Raw genomic sequence first — 20,406 nt, forward strand, 5'->3', positions numbered from 1 at the left:
GTAATAGAATAAAATAAAATAAATATGAGAAACAATCATAAGTATCATAATCAAAATAAATATCTTGATATTATTATTATACTAATAAATTAATTGATATAGGTATAGTTATTTTTAATTATTGTTTTAATGAGAATTAATATTTTCTCTTCAGATTATTCATAGATTATCCTGGGTTGAATAAATTAAAACTACATTTTACATAATATAGCATATATATAATATAATTGTACAAAATAATTTATTCTTCTATATTACATAAATCTAAAATATGTACATGGAACTTAGTTACAAATCTTTTATTCGCATATACCTAGTTAGTTAATTATAAAAATATTTCAAACTTAAATTATCTATTATTTACATTGAAATTGATTTTAAAATATCACAACGTTCAATATTATACCTTAGGCCGGTTGCAGAGCTTCACCGACCATCAGTGCGTACGTCAGTCGCGCTTGTCATATGAATGGAAATTCTTAAAACCGTTCATAGCTAGACCGACCATACGCACGCGTATTTCCATACATATGACAAGCGCGACTGACGTACGCACTGATGGTCGGTGAAGCTCTGCAACCGGCCTTAGCTTCGAAAACGCTTTTATAAAAAAAAAAAACATTTAAAACCATTACAGGTTAAAATTGTATTTATGGATTGGATAGACTAAGTATATTCGTCATCGTCCAAAACAGTAATCTCATAACTGAGCTCATAACAATCTCATACTGAAGCATACTCATAACAAAGTTATAACCACAGACGAATTATAATATCATTACATACTTAGTTAATTCAAATTAAAAAAAAAAAAACAAAAAAGGATGAACGCGCGCGCTTTTTAAAATTCGAATACATCCATTGAAATTTGAATAAATCACAGGAATACATACTAGATTGTAGATTAGGCACCTAATTTTAATTTAATTTTATTTGACTTCATAATAGACTTATTGCCATAACAAAAAACTGTAAGTTAATCTATATTGGATGATCGGATGTTTTCACAGGCTGGTATATTCTGGCTGAATGTTGAAACCGAATTTCGTCCTCTTCATACATGATCTGTTTGTGACGACTGTGCACTACCACGATGCAGTACACAGAAATGCCTGAAAAATAGCAATGAAAATAAATTGAGATTAAAAAAACGTATATATATTAAATCTAACGTACCTATAAGGAAATAATGGTTTTAAATGGGTTTTAAACAGTTAAATTATTTAAATATCTGCTTATTTATACACACAACTATAATAAAAATATAGATATGAAAAAAGGGTGTACCTAACTATGAACGTGAAACAATTTGCTGTAAGTATTATGAGCTAAACGTATCCGTATTCGGATTCCTTCAATAAAATAGTAGTATATACATTATACAGTGTCCCACCGTCAGTATTCTAAGCTCAATGGAGTTTATAGTTTTGCATACGCTGAGTACGTAAAAATACTTGTAAAATTCCAGATGTTTTTTTTTTCAAATTGATGAATTCTTAAAACTCTTTGTGTAGGTACACCCCTAACAAGCAACTTTGCCACCCGCACGTGAGCTATCGTTTAAGATTATGTTTTCATAGACAAAATGCTCACATAGGTGAAGCGGTATATGCCGGCTGCGCGAAGCTAGAGAAGAAAAGGAAAAATTTAGCAAAAAAATTTTGGCGTAATTTTGTTGTTTAAGTATTTTTTACGTGATCAGTGTATGCAAAACTACAAGTCCCTTCGCGCTTAGTATACCAATAGTGGGACATCCTGTATACTAGGTAGGTAGTCCATTTATTTGTAAAATGTTGAAAATCCCACTTTGTCGTATTTATCGAAAAGTGGCTAAAAAAAAAGCCACAATTTATATCAATTGCCTCTTTTTCTTTAAGGGTATTGTGCCATTTTTGAAGATCGAATCATCGAATTTTGTGTACGTATCATTGGGATATCATCGTATTATGTATGCAGTTACATTTCCTACTCACAAGCCCTTGCAAAGTGAACAGCAATAACCACAGATTCTATCTCCAGCATCTCGCCGGAGTCCTGCAGGATCAGACTCAGGCCCGTGAGGCACATGACGAAGAACAGCGCTGTTATGATGCCCGTCACAATCGTCCACGGTAACGTTAGGGATGGAAGTTTCTGGAAAAATAGTAGTTTCATTTAAATTAGAACACGTTGACACGTTTCCCCACTTTAGAAGTGTCTTGCGCAAACTATTCAGTGTGAAAAAATATATAAACTCAGCATTAGAAAGCTCAATATCATTTTTGAAGACATTTTTATAGATATATAGAAAAATTGCCTGTGACATATGAACGGATAGACAGACATTACTAATCCATAATAATTGGGTTCCGTTTTTTGCCATTTGGCCATATAACCCTAAAAAGCAGCGATCTAAAATTATAACGCCGTAACTATTATCCCTCAAAAGATTAAATAAATTCGATTATTTAATTTGAATGATCGTCACAACCTCCTGAGTTCCTGACATAGGTTTTTCTAACTAGTACAGGAGTTCTTACTAGGAGGATCCATCAATTTTTTGTCATTGAAAAATTGTGTGTATGAAATAAATATATTATTCTTTTTTATTTAATATATCAGTGACAAGTGTTACCTTATACGCAGCTACGATAAGAAGAATAGAGCACAAGAGATGAATCCCGCTGACTATAGCAGCTGTGACGTAGAGCACGAAGCGATGCGCTGATACTGTCCCCTCCTTGCCCAGGGGGGCAAGGGTTACCAGTAGGCAGTACCCGGTAAGGTCTAGGAGGGACCATACCTGAAAGGGAGAAATAAACACGCTTTTATTTGCTTCAGCATTATTTGTATGTAACCGATTTCTTAAGACTCGATTTTGACCTACTTCAAACGGATTACTTTAATTCAAACTTGACCTACCTATAATATAATAGTCAAGGATCGGTTATAAGGAAATATAGAAAAATATAAGTAGGTACTTGTTTTATGCTTGTCTGAATCTGAAAAGATTGAAAGAGCGCGGCTAATAAACAGGAGTTGCGATTTTAAAATGTAGCAGCGTCTTAGAGGCGTTAGAGCAGCGTGGATAACACACGCCTATTCTTTATCTCTAACTGTGTAATTTACCATTAAGTCCGTAGGTCGAAATCTTGCAAAATAAAAATTAAGTCCAGAAATAAAATGCATTTCACAGTTTCACTAATTGATTTTTTTAAGCTAAGGTGGAAAAATCTATAGTCTACTAGCGGTCCGCCCCGGCTTCGCCCGTGGTACCTACATGTTTAAACTATCCTATCAATTCCTATCTCTCAAGTTGGATCGAACTGCACATGGTGTGCGAATTTTATTATAATCGGTTAAGTGGTTTAGGAGTCCATTGAGGACAATATATATATTTTAATCCTGGAAGACCACAAGACTGACACAAACGACGACTTATGGGGATGGTAGAGACAACAAAAGTTTGGACTTTGGGAACGTTATCGACTTATAAGATTCTGATATATATTTTATTCTAATGATCAGTGAGTACTTGAGTAGTGACTGATTAATTCTTAGTAACTACTGTTTTCATTGAAAATTAACTTATATTTACCACAAAAACTGTAGTCAAACTTATAAATCGCTTCTTTTTGAATATGGGACCGTTAGTACTCCAACGCATGCATGTTGTACTTGGCTTACATTAATTTCCTTATCACTAGACACACAAACATCCTTCAAGGTAAGTACGTCAAACTATTTGCGTAATGACTCTCTCACATAATTAATTCAGATTATACAACAACTATCTACTAAGCCCTGACTTCTTTCAAGTAAATCTGCGAATTTAAAAACTGAAACTGTAACAGCTGTTACTAAGGGAAATAAAAGTCTTGCTATTGTTTAAATTTTATCTTCTTTAACATGTAAACCAATAGATTATAATTAAGACTAGATAAATGTTTGGAGATGTCTTTGATTACTTTAAATCATGATCAAACAATGCATAATTTGCTTTTGTTTCATTAAGCAGTGTCTCTGGTAATACATTTTTAAAGATAAGCACCTTACTCTATGTCTATGATTATGATTTAGTCCATGTTTTGTTTGTTTAAAATTTTAAAAATATCGATATTTTAATCCGTATCAAGGAAAACATTTTTGAATCAAGATACCTACTCGATCGTATTTACTCAATATTGACTACTTATTTATTAATTTTATAATTGCGCTCAATAATTTTTTATGTAGAGGTAAGATATAGATACTAGGTACAGGTTTCGTTATGGTACGTAACATTGGAACTTTTTTTTACCCAAACATTATAATAATTGGTTAATTATTTAAATTTAGGTTGAAAATGTAAGTGAACAAGCCAATATTACTTGCTCTTGGAATAAGCTAGTTCAAAAACATTATAAACGTGGTTATTCATAGACAATTAAATGAACTCTATAGTCCCAGAAATCATGTATTGTAGTGTATTGTATATCATGAATTAATAATTTGATTATAATTTTCATATAATACCGACTTAAATATTATAAATTTAAACCATTTCGTACACTTGCAAATTATCAAGCTTTCATCTGTCTTTAAAATTTCAGAAAGTACATAAATTATCTCAATTTGAATGACTGGATCGTAATTTCTTCCTCAGTACATCATAATTATGTAGTGCCGTGCAATACAAAAGAAAGGTCAACTAAGGTAATATTAATTTAACTACGTTATTGTGAGTTCAAAGAGCAAAAGATCATTACAGAACCCAGGCGCGGTCCCAGGGGGGTGGTCACGGGGGACATGACCCCCCCCCAAAATCGTAGTCGATAAAATAGAAAAAAAATCTTATACTGTACAAAATATAAAAAAAAATTTCGCTGCATACCTTTCCAGCCTCGTGACCCCCCCCCCCAAAATGTCAGGCTGGGACCGCGCCTGACAGAACCCGAGGTCTATTATCTTTAATAATTGCGGGTATCTTTATGAAGTAATATTTTCCATTGTGAAAGATTATTTCATATGACATTAAAGCTGTTTATTGTCACCTGTCAATGTCAAAGATAATGGCGATAAATTAAAAACAATAGATTAAATTTGGCGCGATACGTAGAGACACAGAATAATAACTAGTAGCCTAGCTAGAGAATAAAATATTTTAAAATACATAGCTATTTTTACCGAAGCCAGAGTTAACTGTATATTATATGCGCTAATCTTCTCAAGTGCTATACGATAAAATGTTTAAATGTAAATTCGAATATAAAACGTGCTCCTAGCGAGAACTATTTATATCTTCCGCGTAATGTTATGACGTATTACGCTTTTTTAGCTATGTGTACACAGTCCAATGATTTACAAAATTTAGCATTTTAACACGATTTTGAGGACTTTAATACTTAATTATTTTCATTCTACTCACGATAAACAGAAATTACATTTAAATCAATAAGCTAAAGTAATATTTACACTATAGTCCGTTCGCGTTAAGAAAATAGTGAGTCATCAGTGCAACTACAGGATGAGGGTCTATTCACAGTGGAGAAAAAGTACAAACATTTTTTTAAACATTAAATTATTATTAATGGAAAAAAAATGTCTTAAAATTACTTAAATCACTATTCAGTATCGCTAGATTCTTCAGTTACATTTATTATGAAATAATTTTGTTCTTTTTCGTTTTTTAGTTGCATTAAAATCACACAATTTAAAGTACTTATAAACATTGTAAATTATGCGTCTCTCTCCGCTATGGATTATTGATCCACTTTTATTCTTTCGAATTGGTGAAGTATTCATTTTCAAAATTTATTGTTGAACGAGTCACGCAAAATACACAACCGTTTGTTCGAAGGTCAGATTTCAACTGGTCACTGTGAACTCGACTTTCTAATTTGGGGCGTGGCCAGGCCGGCGGACAACGATGACTCACTATTTTCTTAACGCGAACGGACTATAAACGCAGGTTTTCTTGAGTTCTCGTAAAATCGGTCAATACGTCAATATCTATAGTAAAGTACTTATGTATTTGAATATACGTACAATATAAACATATCCTATAATCAGAGTTCCCGTGTGTAATGTACCACAGCAGCAGCAGTTCTTCACCATCGGTACTCCCATGGCTCACGATTCCAAATTGCCACTTGTAACGTGCTTGTAACTTCACACTTCCATACATCACACGTCTCCATACAATCAAGCGTTAGTTATTACTGATACCATTCATCGCCTTATCAACGTGCAATAATATTAGAATCTGAGATATGTACGTTTGTGACTAAAGGTAAAGATTGCCTTTATCGTTTTGGATCATAATTTGGTAGATAAGCAACTATGAATTATTCATTTTAATGATTATTTTGGCTAAATTCTTGTAAAATGAAATGAATTGTTAATTTCCGTTTGTAATCACTATTTGAATTTAGTTCGGCAATTTACACGATTGTACTGAACGTAGGTACGTCTACGTCTACGTCTGTTACTCGGACTCTGCCTGATTGTAACTTTTCTTGTTATTTCTTGTTTAAATAAACTTAAATGTGAATCATAGGGCCAGGTGGTGCAGTGCACCAGGGCCCCGGAGCTCAGGGGGCCCTCAAACCTCAGCTTAGAAAAAAATTTTTTTTTTTAAACAAAAATTTTTTTTTTCAAAAATTCGAGTGGCTGAATTGGTCAGGCATCCGCCCCGGAATGGCGCGAAAGGATGCGGGTTCGAGTCCCGCCTCGTGATCGAATTTTTTCTATTCTTTATAAATTTATATTTATAAAGCATTTGAATGCCATAAAACAATAAATATCAATTTCAACAAAAAAGGTCGTGCTCCATTGTTACAATATTGTATTCACTGAAAAAGTGTTTCATATTGGTTGAGATGGTTGTTAATCATCCCAAAAGATGGCGCGCGGTGTGTCCCTTTGACACATTAAAAAAAACTAAAAGAATAGAATAAATTCGATTGCTCTGGCGGGTCACGAGTGGCTGAATTGGTCAGGCATCCGCCCCGGAATGGCGCGAAAGGATGCGGGTTCGAGTCCCGCCTCGTGATCGAATTTTTTCTATTCTTTATAAATTTATATTTATAAAGCATTTGAATGCCATAAAACAATAAATATCAATTTCAACAAAAAAGGTCGTGCTCCATTGTTACAATATTGTATTCACTGAAAAAGTGTTTCATATTGGTTGAGATGGTTGTTAATCATCCCAAAAGATGGCGCGCGGTGTGTCCCTTTGACACATTAAAAAAAACTAAAAGAATAGAATAAATTCGATTGCTCTGGCGGGTCACGAGTGGCTGAATTGGTCAGGCATTCGCCCCGGAATGGCGCGAAAGGATGCGGGTTCGAGTCCCGCCTCGTGATCGAATTTTTTCTATTCTTTATAAATTTATATTTATAAAGCATTTGAATGCCATAAAACAATAAATATCAATTTCAACAAAAAAGGTCGTGCTCCATTGTTACAATATTGTATTCACTGAAAAAGTGTTTCATATTGGTTGAGATGGTTGTTAATCATCCCAATAGATGGCGCGCGGTGTGTCCCTTTGACACATTAAAAAAAAACTAAAAGAATAGAATAAATTCGATTGCTCTGGCGGGTCACGAGTGGCTGAATTGGTCAGGCATCCGCCCCGGAATGGCGCGAAAGGATGCGGGTTCGAGTCCCGCCTCGTGATCGAATTTTTTCTATTCTTTATAAATTTATATTTATAAAGCATTTGAATGCCATAAAACAATAAATATCAATTTCAACAAAAAAGGTCGTGCTCCATTGTTACAATATTGTATTCACTGAAAAAGTGTTTCATATTGGTTGAGATGGTTGTTAATCATCCCAAAAGATGGCGCGCGGTGTGTCCCTTTGACACATTAAAAAAAACTAAAAGAATAGAATAAATTCGATTGCTCTGGCGGGTCACGAGTGGCTGAATTGGTCAGGCATCCGCCCCGGAATGGCGCGAAAGGATGCGGGTTCGAGTCCCGCCTCGTGATCGAATTTTTTCTATTCTTTATAAATTTATATTTATAAAGCATTTGAATGCCATAAAACAATAAATATCAATTTCAACAAAAAAGGTCGTGCTCCATTGTTACAATATTGTATTCACTGAAAAAGATTCTAATAGAGACGACGCGACGTATGGATTTAGCCTACTAGGGATAAGTTCACATACTGTTTTCTATTCTTATTCTTATCAATAATTTTGAAGGCAAATATAAGTTCAAACTACGCGGAAAGAGGGGAGGAGGAGGGCCCGATTCTTTCCCTATGCACCAGGGCCCTTGTACCCCTAGCTACGCCACTGTCCTAGAACCTATAAATAGTATATCAATGAACTATCAAGCGCCCTATATAAGCAAATAAATATATTTGTAATGTTTTTGTTATTTTAAAAATTAAAATGTTCTATGGGTTTCTCGCCAGTATTGTAAATTCTAAATAATAAAAAAATGAATGAAATGGGACACAGTACTTTGTTATCATTTATCAAGTTAAGGCGTAATATTATATCATTTTTTTATAGATACGGTTTTATTATTTTAAATGAGAATTCAGCCATTGGTACTATCACATAGTTACTAGTATTCTGTGAATCTGTGCTATCACCACAGACTAATAATAATATACTACGTATCTATCACGTAGATAAAAAAAAATACAAGTTAAAGTAATACATAATATATCATATAATACTGCTCTAACTTCTAAGACATAACATCATGGTACCTACTGCTGGTGTTTTTGCACGATATATTATATCTGCAAACATATTATTTACGTCCATGGTCACAAACTTTCCCGTTTGTAATATTAGTAGGAGGATTACGTAACGCATTTGCCATACATTGATACATTGTACCGTCCACTTGAAATTGACTCTATATTTACTTTATAATACATTGACATCATCTAAACCTATTTATGTTATTTAGTTCACGTCATAACCGTTGAATGCTGGATAACTTGGATGGATAACTTTTTATCAATTAAATATTCATCGTCATCATCAGCCCATATGTGTCCCCACGGTACATAATCCACCACGTTGGCCAAGTAAGGGTTGGCTGATGTCATAGGTAGGTATGTCGTCTAACTTTTGGATTCTTCGAGTGTTCTTCGACATGTCGGTTTCCTCGCGATGTTTTCCTTCACCGTTTCGTTATAAATAATATTATACATAAATGAAAAAAATATTGTGACATAAATCACGATCTGAAGATTTGGATATCTGTCGGAATTTTTATCATTTCTATTTATTTCATTCACATTATCTATTTTAAATTTAAACAACAACTTAAGTACCTTCTTATTACAAAACACTTTTTCGTTAAACTATTGACTTTGATCTATGGTCTGATAAAACTTTGGTTTTTGGTTGTTATACGATGGTTTATCTTGTGGTTTAAAAATCAAATTTATTGTTTCGATTTAGAGTCAGTTTAAACCACAAAGGACAAGTTTAAACATCTTACGAAAATTGAACCATTACTTTATTGTCTGGATTTAAACTATTTAGGTATTATGTATTTTTTAAAACTGTTATTTTTTATGGTCTATGGAAATTATTTTGCACGGTAATTATTTTCTATACAATTATTTATCTATCGTTCACGACCACACCTAATAATTATCTCTAGTTTCGTGAAAATACTTCATTCCAACGAGACATTTGATAAACTCTTCTAGGTAATAAATGTAAGACATAGATAAGAAATAGAATTATATTCTACTTTGAGTTGTAGTCAACATATTATACGGCGTAAGGGTGATGACAAAATGAAGAAAAATATAAAAGATATAATAAAGGTTTTAAAGGAGACTGATCCTGACGACCAGCCAATATTCGTGGCTAGGGATCTCAATCGATTACCTCCTATTACATTTGACTATGTCGATGTTACTCGACTTTTAAAAGACTTGACATTTCTTAAAAATGAAATAAATTGTATGCGAACTGAATGTATTACAAAGTCCGAATTGACCCATTTTGAAACCTCATTACGTAGTGAATTGACTCAGTTGCGCCCTCGTGATGTGGATATGACCATGAATGATAGTAATAAATTGACGCGTACAGTTCATATGCAGAAAACAAAACGGATCAGAGACAAAACTGCAAGTAAAGCATCCCAACCAGCGCCACGAACCATTACCGAATCGACGGAGTCCGCAGCATCTTCTGCAGAACTTCGCGAACCCGACGACAACCTATCTACATCTAACCTCTCACTAGAAACGGACTCAGTTGTAATTCCTACATACAGGGATATTGTGACGTCGCAATCATTACCAATGACAAAGAAATTGGACAATCAAGGTGTAAATAACGAATTTCAACTAGTAGAATATAAGAAACGTAAACACAAAACTAACATGCGTGGAACTTTGACTAATAAAGGACGAATACAAGTAATGCTTTCCCAGGCGTCTGTATATGTCTCGCGGACAAAAAAGACTGTAAATGAAGCAGACATCATAGCGCATATTCAAGATATGGGTGAGGAGTTCATATCCGTGGAACTTCTGCAACAGAATGTTGAGACGACATTTAATTCATTTAAAGTGGTAGTTTCAGCGGACCGTTTGAATAGATTTTTGGACCCTAATTTCTGGCCCACAGGATTAGTGTTTCGTCGATTTCGTGAACGTTTCGCAAAGACGCACTCCGAACGTAGTAACAACAATTAAAATATGGGTAAAAAGTTAACAATGGCATCATTTAATTGTAGATCATTAAAACGATCTCTTGATCAAGTACGGTCGTTATGCAAAACAAATGACATTATTGCATTGCAGGAGACGTGGCTTCTTCCACATGACTTAAACTTAGTAAATGAAATTGACTCTAAATTTAGTGCCTTTGCTAAATCATCGGTGGATACATCGGTGGGCGTCCTACGCGGGCGTCCTTATGGAGGAATAGCTATCCTGTGGAGGCAGACATTATTTTCTAGCGTTGTCTCAGTAGAATGTACAAGTGATAGGCTAGCTGCGGTCCGTATCTCTATGGATGACCGCCACTTTTTGGTGATGAGCGTATATTTACCGACAGACAAGGAAGAGAATCTTATAGATTTTACGTCAACGTTGGCACAAATGTCTGTAATAATAGAGGATAGCGACGTTGAGGCGGCCTATTGTCTTGGCGATTTTAATGCTGATCCGAATGGGAGATTTGGACGCCAATTAATGAACTTTTGTAACGAACACGATCGATGTGCCGACCTAGAAATTTTAGGTAAAGACTCCAATGAATACACGTACGTAAGTGATGTCTATTATACGAGATCTTGGCTGGATCATTGTGTTGTGACCAAAGCGGCTTTTCCTAGTATCACTTCGATAAATGTATTACACGATGTGTATTGGTCAGATCACCTACCGCTTATAGTACAGTGAGACATTGAAGTTGTTCAGTGTAAGGTACATTGCAGTAGCAAGGGATTAAATAGTGGTGTTATTTGGGGTAATAGAGACCTAAATCAAATTAATGTTTATAGTAAGCAATGCTGTGATAACTTAATTAAATTAAAATATTCTAGTCAATGTAAGATCTGTGATACGGTTAATTGTACAAACCATTTATTTTTAATTAATGAATACTATGACAAAATTGTTCAAACACTACAGAATGCAGCAATTGTAAGTTCTGGGTGTCATCGTAAGGTTAGGAGGATGAATATAACTGGTTGGAATTATCATGTTCGGGAATTGCACCAGAGAGCGAGATTTAATTTTAAAAATTGGGTAGCTGCAGGTAAGCCAATGACTGGGGACTTATTTATTAATATGGTTAACAGTAAAAGGACTTTTAAAAACAAACTAAAATGGTGTCAAAACAACCAGGAGAAGATAAGAATGGACATCTTAGCAATGCATAAACAGAATAAAAATTTCATAAAATTCTGGGAGTCGACAAAAAATTTACAGGGCAAAACATCTGCACCCGCTTGTATAAATAATGTTCAGAAACCAAAAGAAATTGCTGATTTATTTGCTAAGCATTTTCAAATAGAACCAATAATAAACTCAAGCTCGGTTACTAATGCCAGTGATAAAGTTATAAATAATAGTAAAAACCCGTGTAAATATACGGCTAAGGATATCGCTAAGACGGTAAACGGCATGTCACGTGGTAAGTCCCCAGGCATTGACGGACTTAGTTTAGAGCATATAATACACGCAGGGCCGGAAATTTTTCGCGTTTTGGCAGACTTGTATAATTTATGTCTAAACTTTTCTTATCTTCCTCCTTATCTTATGAAAACTGTTGTGGTGCCAGTTCCTAAAAATAAAACGGGTGAACTTTCGAATTTAAACAATTACAGACCTATTTCACTGGGCACAATTCTGGGAAAAATTCTTGAAAGACTTATTTACCCAGAATTGTCGAAGAATGTTGTAATACACGACGCTCAGTTTGGTTTTCGTCCCGGGCTCTCAACAGATTCTGCAATTTTTAGCGTAAAAAGTGTCATAAATTATTATAAAACTCGAGATACGTCCGTGTACGCATGTTTTTTGGACCTCAGCCGCGCTTTTGATCTTGTAAATTATAAACTACTTTGGAATAAACTGTCTAATAGTTCTGTTCCATCAAATGTTGTTGATTTGTTGAGATACTGGTACGAGAACCAAACCAATTGTGTGCGATGGGGCGACTCGCTGTCTAACGAATATAGGTTAAACTGCGGAGTGCGTCAAGGTGGGCTTACCTCACCAGATTTGTTCAACTTGTATATAAATGATCTGATTGAGGAACTGAGTAGAACGAAGGTGGGTTGTCATATTGGCAGTACTTGTGTTAACAACTTGAGCTACGCCGACGACATGGTTCTTCTCAGTCCCTCAATCAATGGTCTCAGGCGCATGCTCTCAATCTGTGAGCGTTATGCGCTTGAGCATGGTCTGAAGTATAATGTTGGGAAATCACAGGTGATGGTGTTTAAGGCAGGTCGAGGGCCAGATATGGTTCCTAACGTTTACTTGAATTGTACACCCGTTGAACGTGTGGGGCGGTTTAAGTACTTGGGACACTTTCTCACAGAAAACCTAAATGATGATGAGGATATTGAACGTGAGCGACGAGCGCTTGCCGTCAGATGCAACATGCTAGCACGCAGATTTTCTAAATGTAATAAAGAGGTAAAATCGATTCTATTTAAAACATATTGTCAAAATTTGTATACTTGTCAATTATGGTCAAATTTCACTAGAAAAGCTTTTGGCACCATTAGGGTGCAGTATAATGATGCATACCGCATCCTAATGAAATTGCCTAGGTACTGCAGTGCGTCTAGCATGTTCGCAGATGGCGGCATCAATGACTTCTTCGCAATTATTAGATTGCGAATAGCATCTTTTTGGTCACGTATACGCTCCTCTAATAACAAAATCATAAATACGCTCTCCGAGTGCTTGAACAGTCCCATTTTTAGGTATTGGTTGTGTGTTCATTTAGGTAGGAACCGTAAATAGTTCAATTGTTTTTTTTTATACTGATAAATAAGTTAAAGTTAAATGTCCCAAATATATGCCAAATTGTAAATGTATGTGTAATTATATTATGTATGGATATTGATGTCTGAAATAAAGATTTATTATTTATTATTATAGATATTCTTCGTACTGTGGCAGATATTACTCACAATTTTATTTTGGGATTTGTATACAATAACGACTATTCGGAATCGGTTATCTAGTTATAATAGATAATGTATACTGATATACTTATTACATTTTTAATAAAATATTAAATTCGAAAATTTAATTTTCTATTAGATTTAATAACAATACCTATACAAGTTGGAGCTTAGACCAACTTAACTCTAGGTTAGTGTCTATGGTCATTCTTGCAACCAGAAAGTTAAATTTTGGAACTTTTTTTTCTATTTATGTTAGACATAGAAATTAAAAAAAACTACGTCTAACCATAATCAAGCATTCTATGGCGCCCAGTTTTTTAAAACTTCTGTTACATATGTGTTACATTAACTTTATCATTTCATACAGTTGCTTAGCGTAATTGGTAAAGTTGTATATTGTTATCACTCTTACTACAATGATATCATCGTATCAATGATATCTCATTTTACACTTGGACTTTATCAATTAGTTTTGAAATTCCTTTAGTAGGCAAAGTCCTTAGGTTATCAACGGAATCTCCGTTTTTTTTATACATATATAAATAATATTCTAAATTTCTAAATTATTGCACAGTTATAATATTAATTCGAATATTACACATATATTTGTTTGAATTGTGTATTCTTTTTTCGTATTTAATTTGAAAATAAAATGTGTTTGCCGGTCGCGAATTGTTGTTTTTGCATTAGTTTAAGTGTTGGCGCCAAAATAGTGGCCGTTTTAAGTCTGGTAAGATTTTTTCTATATTTTTTAATTATTGTGTTGTGAAAAGCGGAAATTTTTAAAATGTAATAATGTGTCATACTCATTATTAATAAGTAGCATAATGCTATCATATGAAAAATCTTATCTAAAAAACCAATAAACCATCAATTACTCAGTATAAGTGGTCAAGTAAATTTATGACTAACTAATAATAAAATTTACTGTGCCTAAAGAAAAAATAAACGTGCCGTTAGAGAGGTACTGACACAAAAACCTAATATAATAAATTATATACTAAAACCTTCCTCTTGAATACTATCTAATAAAAAAACCGCATCAAAACATTGAGATAATATTAATAATGGAGACGATACCGCCTACACCACTTATGTTCCACTCAACATACGGCATGTGGCGTAACTGCACTCAGTCGCTTGCTCGCTCATTGGCGCGAACGTCACGCTCATTTTTTATTTGTTTTAAAGTGAAACGCATCAAATATGCCTACGTGTGTGTTACGATATTGCACAAATAATACAAATAATACGGAAAAGTGCAAAGGAATAACTTTTCAATCAGTAAGTAACTAGATAATAATTTTTAAAACTTAGTTAGAACAAAATTTTTGGCGGGCGACATTTTGCGTCATTTGTCATAGATTAAAAATTTAAGATATGACATTGGGCATGAAATAAGTGTTGTTAGTAATATTTGCTGGCGTATATTTTTATAGTATAAAATAATAATTTTACATATTTAGAAAAGCATAGACTGGTTGTTAATTGAAAAAAGGTGAAATCATGAAATATGAAAATCAATTACTTAATCACCAATTATTTTTTTTGTTAATCGATTTTAATCAATTTTAATTGATATTGTATAAGCTACTGACTTGAACGTATAATTGAATTATTATTTATTTATCTGCACTAATATTATAAAGAGGAAAACTTTGTTTGTTTGTTTGATTGTAATAAATAGGCTCATAAACTATTGGACCGATTTTGATGAAATTTGGCACAGACAATCTTTAGACCCTGAGAAAAAACATAGGCTACTTTTTATTGCGAAATATGTACCACGGGCGAAGCCGGGGCGGACCGCTAGTTCAGAGATTAATATTTTTTCTATTCAAGGTTTCCATGTCTGGGCCGTGAAGAAAGGGAAAAATGGGTAAAATTTGTCCAAAACAACCGCAGTGAAGAAACCTGGTTACCATCCGATAGAACTAGCGTCTGTTCATTGCATTTTCGCGATGAGGATAAATATACCACAAAAGCGGGAAGGCGTATTCTAAAGAAGTCTGCTGTTCCTTGTATTGATGTTAGTAATAATAATAAAATTTTACGGATTTGTATAACAAATAAAATATTATTTTAGCCATCACTAACATTATTATTATTATATTTATTTTAGCCGAAGGTGTGCTACAATAGTACTGGAACAATACAAGCAATTTCTGAGCCGGGAACATGTTCTGAGGATGATGAACTAAATATAAATAAACACAATTTTTACACGGCTTTTATTTTTTTTCTAAAAAAGGCTCAATTTGTAAGGAATGAAACTTCCCATAGCCCTGATTGAACCTCCTCATCCTATATTATATGCCAGATATTGTTAGCCCCGCGTAGTAAAGTCAGTTTATATCTAAAATAAATATTAAGTAAGTACAAAGAAAATTTCAAGTCAACGTGCATGTAAGGAGTGGCACCCAATAAAATAGACAGAAAGAAACAAAGTGTCGCCTCTATAGCGGTGACTCAGTGACATCGCATAATCTATGACTGTCTAGCCGTCATTCGCGCGCCCCGCGCCGCCATCTTGGCGCACAGATTTTGTTCGTGGTGTCTGCTCCATTATTAATATTATCTCAATGCATCAAAATCCGTTGCGTAGTTTTAAAGATTTAAGCATACAAAGGGATATAGAGACAGAGAAAGCGACTTTGTTTGATACTATGTAGCTTAGAGTATATATTTCAGTAGCTACGTACCTAGTGATAATGAGGCAGAAGTAAAACGAGGGCTTCCTTGACCCGGGGACACACCCGATACATTCCGTAGTAGATAATCTGCAATATTTCCCTTCTATCAGAGAATCAATATTATTCGTACTATCTAGAAATAATTATTTGTACAATATTGAGTACCTACATTATAATTTTTTACACACGGCTGGATTATTTAACGTCCTAATTAACGTCAACCATACTATTCAATTCTCACATCGGAAACCGTATATATTTAAATGTTTGTTTATCGTCTAGCATTATTTAATTTGGTACGAAAAAAAATCGGATACTTAAATTATGATTACTGAATGAATTAGAAAAAAAAAATTTACAAAAAACTATCACAGGAATTCTTTCTAAGCAATTTTCTAACATCAACTAAAATGTTTGAAGTGAAACTTCTTTATCGGGGTGGAAAAAATTTTAGTGTAACATTTTTTCGTTCCGCGTGACATTTTTCCGTTACGCGCCATCTTTTTCTTACCATGCGTGATTCGACGTATTTGTGTAAAGTTGCATATATATACTTAGTTAATTATTTTTTGAAAAATAAGGTCATAAAGAAGTTTCACTTCTTACATGATTATATGATACACTTCTTAGATGATGCGATTATTTTATTTTAAATTTATAAATATCACTACAATTTTAGATAGATTCAGATGAAAATCTATTCCGGCTTTTTGATATATATGCGATACGATTAGATGATCTGATAAAAAGTAGATTGTTTATAGATTGTGATGTTACTATGTAGTCTGATTTTGTGAAGTTATTGACCGTTAGTTTTAACTTTAGAGATTGAACAGTGAACCATATTATACTAGCTGCGTTCCGCGGTTTCACCCGCGTGGCTCCGCTTCTGTTGATCTAAGCGTGATGATAAAATATAGCCTTCCTCGATAAATGGGCTATCCAACACTGAAAGAATTTTTCAAATCGGACCAGTAGTTCTTGAGATTAGCGCGTTCAAACAAACAAACAAACAAACTCTTCAGGTTTATAATACATACTAGCGGTCCGCCCCGGCTTCGCCCGTGGTACATATGAAAAATAGATGTTGGCCGATTCTCAGACTTACCCGATATGCACAGAAAATTTCATGAGAATCGGTCCACCCGTTTCGGAGGAGTATGCAGACTAACATTGTGATTTGTGACACGAGAATTTTATATATAAGATTAGATACATATTACATATTAGATTATTATATAAAAACATGTAAAACTGAGGGTAGATCATCTAGTATTTTTAAATATCTATGACATTTTAATTTTCAGGAAACGTCATAGTTTTGGCGGGAATTTTGAAACCTAATATACTTACTTTATTATTTAAAAAAAAACTTACAACTTAATTAATATTTACTACAGTTCATATACATAATGAAGGTTTAATTTTGTGTTTATTTGAAGTTTTCTCGCTTCAGATCGCGTCCGCGGGAATATCTCTCGTCTACAGCACGGCGGCCATGTTGCCCAAACTTGACAACGACGTCAGAAGAATAAGCTATTGTGTCATAGCTTTAGCAGCTGCCATTAAATTCATTATGGCGTGCGTCATGACTTTTGGCACCTTTTTAGTAAGTTAAATATTTAGTAATGCTGTTACATACATAAAAATATGATCAATGTAATTACTGTCCAGTAGGAATTGCATGCATGAGTATCGTAAACTATATTCCTACTCAATTTTGCGATCCTTTTCAACATCGCTACAGGGCAACCCCATGCCATGTGATCTAAACCGATTTTTTTAAAGTGCATGGTGTAATTTTCCAATTTCAACCGGACAATTTTTTTGTCCCATGAAAAATAGGTATAGTTATCAAAAGTAATAGAACAATATAATATAGATTGTATTGTATGTCATTGTTTATTACGTTTAATATATTATTTACATGATTTTCGTGTGCTCACAATTATTATGTGTATTTTTATAAATTATAAGTAATTATATGTATGTAATTACTTAATTGTGATTTACAGCGGGAACAAGATTATAACAATCTTCAACGGAAATATTATTATATCGCATATTAACTATATTTTGTGGATAAAAAACACTTACTTATATTTTCAATATTGTTTATTAGACTAATAAAAAAATTATAGATTTAAGTAAAAATTAAAACAAAATTGTAACTAAGATATGTAACTTTATTTTATATAAAGTTCATTTTAAAATAAAAGAAGCTTAAATACCGATTTTTTTTTTAATACTTATTCATATAACTTATTGGTTTGTATGACAAAATGCATTAGGCTTATTGCACGCCTCATAAGCGAAGCGTTGAGGTGGGTACTACTGTCACTTCGCGCAAAACATCTGATTTTTCAAACTTAAAATGTCTTTATGTATCATACATTGCACTTGTAAGATAATACATACACACACATATTAAGAAAAAACACTATTTTTAACGTTCATGATATTTTTGATGTCATTTTTGTTATTTAAACTAGTTAAAAAACAGTTTAAAAAAGTTCTGTCTTGGACGTCCGTGTGTCTGTATGTGCGGATCCTTTTTCTTGTTAACACGATAGCGACCCAAATACTTTACTAATCGAGTCTTTTTTTTTCTCTTACGCTTGAGTATGCTCAGGAATAGAACCCTTTCATTTTTCAGGATTTGATTCGATGTGGTTTAATTGTTATTAAATAAACAAAAATAATAATTAATAAATATTTATTAAAAAAAATTATGAGGCGTGCACTTTTGGATTTTCCAAATTATTTTATTTTATAGAACATTCAATGTAGATACCAGACACAACAACAAACGTGTACATAATCAAGTTCCTAAAGATCTTTATTTTTTTTAGAAAAAACCAAAACTCCTATATCCATGGCTCCTCACCGCCTGGCTGTACTCCGTCCTCTTGATAGTGCTGTCCCTCTGCGGCACGATCCTCATGGCGCTACAATATTCTAAAGATCTGCAAACATCTGCGGAAGTCAACACAATGGTGTCTGTGTACTTCATTTATGCGAGTAAGGAACAAATTATCTATTATTACTTTATTAAAAAGCGGACATAATTTGCTGTCAAGTTTTTGAAAAAGAGCGCGCAATGGGAAGTTGCAGGATAACCACAGATTATTATAGAATTCTGCTAAATACCATAGTAAATAGTACGCTTATTTCTTCTCTATTTCATTTTTAATTTCTCTTAGTAAACAGAAATCCTATAAAAAATACAACTTATACAATAAAAAAAAATACAACTTATCTAATTTGATACATTATGTAAATAATCCTTTTTTTTTCAGTAATATTATACTATTTCGCGTCCGTGGTCAATAGCAGAAGGGAAGAAATGATTCGAGATTTTTACACATACAGGGGACACCATCTAATAGGACACAGAGTTTTACCGAAAATGTATCCATAATTAATAATGTTTTGATTATAACAAACATAAAAATCTTTTTTAATCCTTCGATGTATATGATAGAAAATTGTTGTATGTATAATGTAAGTGAACGAATAATAAATGAAGACTAAATAATATTTTTTATGGATTAAAAAATAAGTGAAGATCTCGATATATTATAAAATAAATGAATACTTTTTTACTTGAGTTTTTGTTTTATTCTAATTATTAATTAATTTAAAAAAAAACAATACCTAGCCCCAACCTAGCCCATATCGCCAAACCCACATTACTACAGGTAATATATATTTTGGGTATATGCATGCCAGCCGTTGAAATTAGTAGTAGTAACGTAAGTAGGTACAGGTACCCACAAAAAGGCGGTCTTGTTACTAAAATCCATATAAATCTAAATAACATGGCACTAGGGTGCGCGTGACCATATCGCCGCGCCGCTGCACGCTGGTGACCACAGAACATATAAAGAGGTATTTAAAATCATTACGGTCGATTAAGTTTACGATGATTTTGTAGAAAAATTACGGAAAAAAATATATCGATATTTCAATATCGAACTATCGATATATCGTCCAAAAAAATATTATAATAGTAATAAATATCGATATTTCGAAATAATAATATCGATATTTCGATATATCGATATTTTATCAACAGTCCTAATGTCAGCTGGTG

At 33.4% G+C, this 20,406-nt stretch overlaps 2 protein-coding genes, 1 long non-coding RNA gene and 1 other non-coding gene across 4 annotated transcripts; 3 read left to right on the top strand and 1 right to left on the bottom strand.

Moving 5' to 3' along the window:
• Positions 1 to 898: 898 nt before the first annotated feature.
• On the bottom strand, positions 899 to 6,162 carry LOC149906849 (uncharacterized). The gene is made up of 4 exons (XM_090103928.1): positions 6,007 to 6,162; positions 2,615 to 2,782; positions 1,974 to 2,133; positions 899 to 1,112 (listed from the first exon to the last, which is right to left on the bottom strand). The coding sequence occupies exons 1-4, from the start codon at positions 6,085 to 6,087 to the stop codon at positions 982 to 984; spliced, it is 540 nt and encodes a 179-aa protein (XP_089960054.1). The 5' UTR covers positions 6,088 to 6,162; the 3' UTR covers positions 899 to 981.
• Positions 6,163 to 7,252: 1,090 nt separating this feature from the next.
• On the top strand, positions 7,253 to 7,329 carry TRNAP-CGG (transfer RNA proline (anticodon CGG)). The gene is given in 2 exon segments: positions 7,253 to 7,289; positions 7,294 to 7,329. It is a non-coding gene; the product is annotated as a tRNA-Pro (tRNA).
• A 6,930-nt stretch (positions 7,330 to 14,259) lies between these two features.
• Positions 14,260 to 19,787, top strand: LOC149906851 (uncharacterized). The gene is made up of 4 exons (XM_090103646.1): positions 14,260 to 14,347; positions 17,767 to 17,919; positions 19,163 to 19,331; positions 19,610 to 19,787. The coding sequence occupies exons 1-4, from the start codon at positions 14,270 to 14,272 to the stop codon at positions 19,729 to 19,731; spliced, it is 522 nt and encodes a 173-aa protein (XP_089959772.1). The 5' UTR covers positions 14,260 to 14,269; the 3' UTR covers positions 19,732 to 19,787.
• LOC149906852 (uncharacterized) lies at positions 14,740 to 15,845 on the top strand. The gene is made up of 2 exons (XR_016456945.1): positions 14,740 to 14,901; positions 15,460 to 15,845. It is a non-coding gene; the product is annotated as an uncharacterized LOC149906852 (long non-coding RNA).
• Positions 19,788 to 20,406: the final 619 nt, after the last annotated feature.

Source organism: Colias eurytheme, chromosome 7 (assembly GCF_061535395.1).
Source record: "Colias eurytheme isolate Ceu_HAF_F1 chromosome 7, ilColEury1 Martin Lab GWU primary, whole genome shotgun sequence".
NCBI lineage: Eukaryota > Metazoa > Arthropoda > Insecta > Lepidoptera > Pieridae > Colias > Colias eurytheme.

Bases quoted from the DNA above. Each gene is read 5' to 3' on its own strand.
- LOC149906849 (XM_090103928.1), bottom strand. From the start codon at position 6,087: ATGGGAGTACCGATGGTGAAGAACTGCTGCTGCTGTGGTACATTACAC. The intron at 2,134-2,614 runs GTAACACTTGTC...CTATTTTTCCAG, and splicing joins TTATCGTAGCTGCGTATAAG to AAACTTCCATCCCTAACGTT. The intron at 1,113-1,973 runs GTGAGTAGGAAA...GCTATTTTTCAG, and splicing joins TGTTCACTTTGCAAGGGCTT to GCATTTCTGTGTACTGCATC.
- LOC149906851 (XM_090103646.1), top strand. From the start codon at position 14,270: ATGTGTTTGCCGGTCGCGAATTGTTGTTTTTGCATTAGTTTAAGTGTT. The intron at 14,348-17,766 runs GTAAGATTTTTT...TTCTCGCTTCAG, and splicing joins TAGTGGCCGTTTTAAGTCTG to ATCGCGTCCGCGGGAATATC. The intron at 17,920-19,162 runs GTAAGTTAAATA...TATTTTTTTTAG, and splicing joins TGACTTTTGGCACCTTTTTA to AAAAAACCAAAACTCCTATA.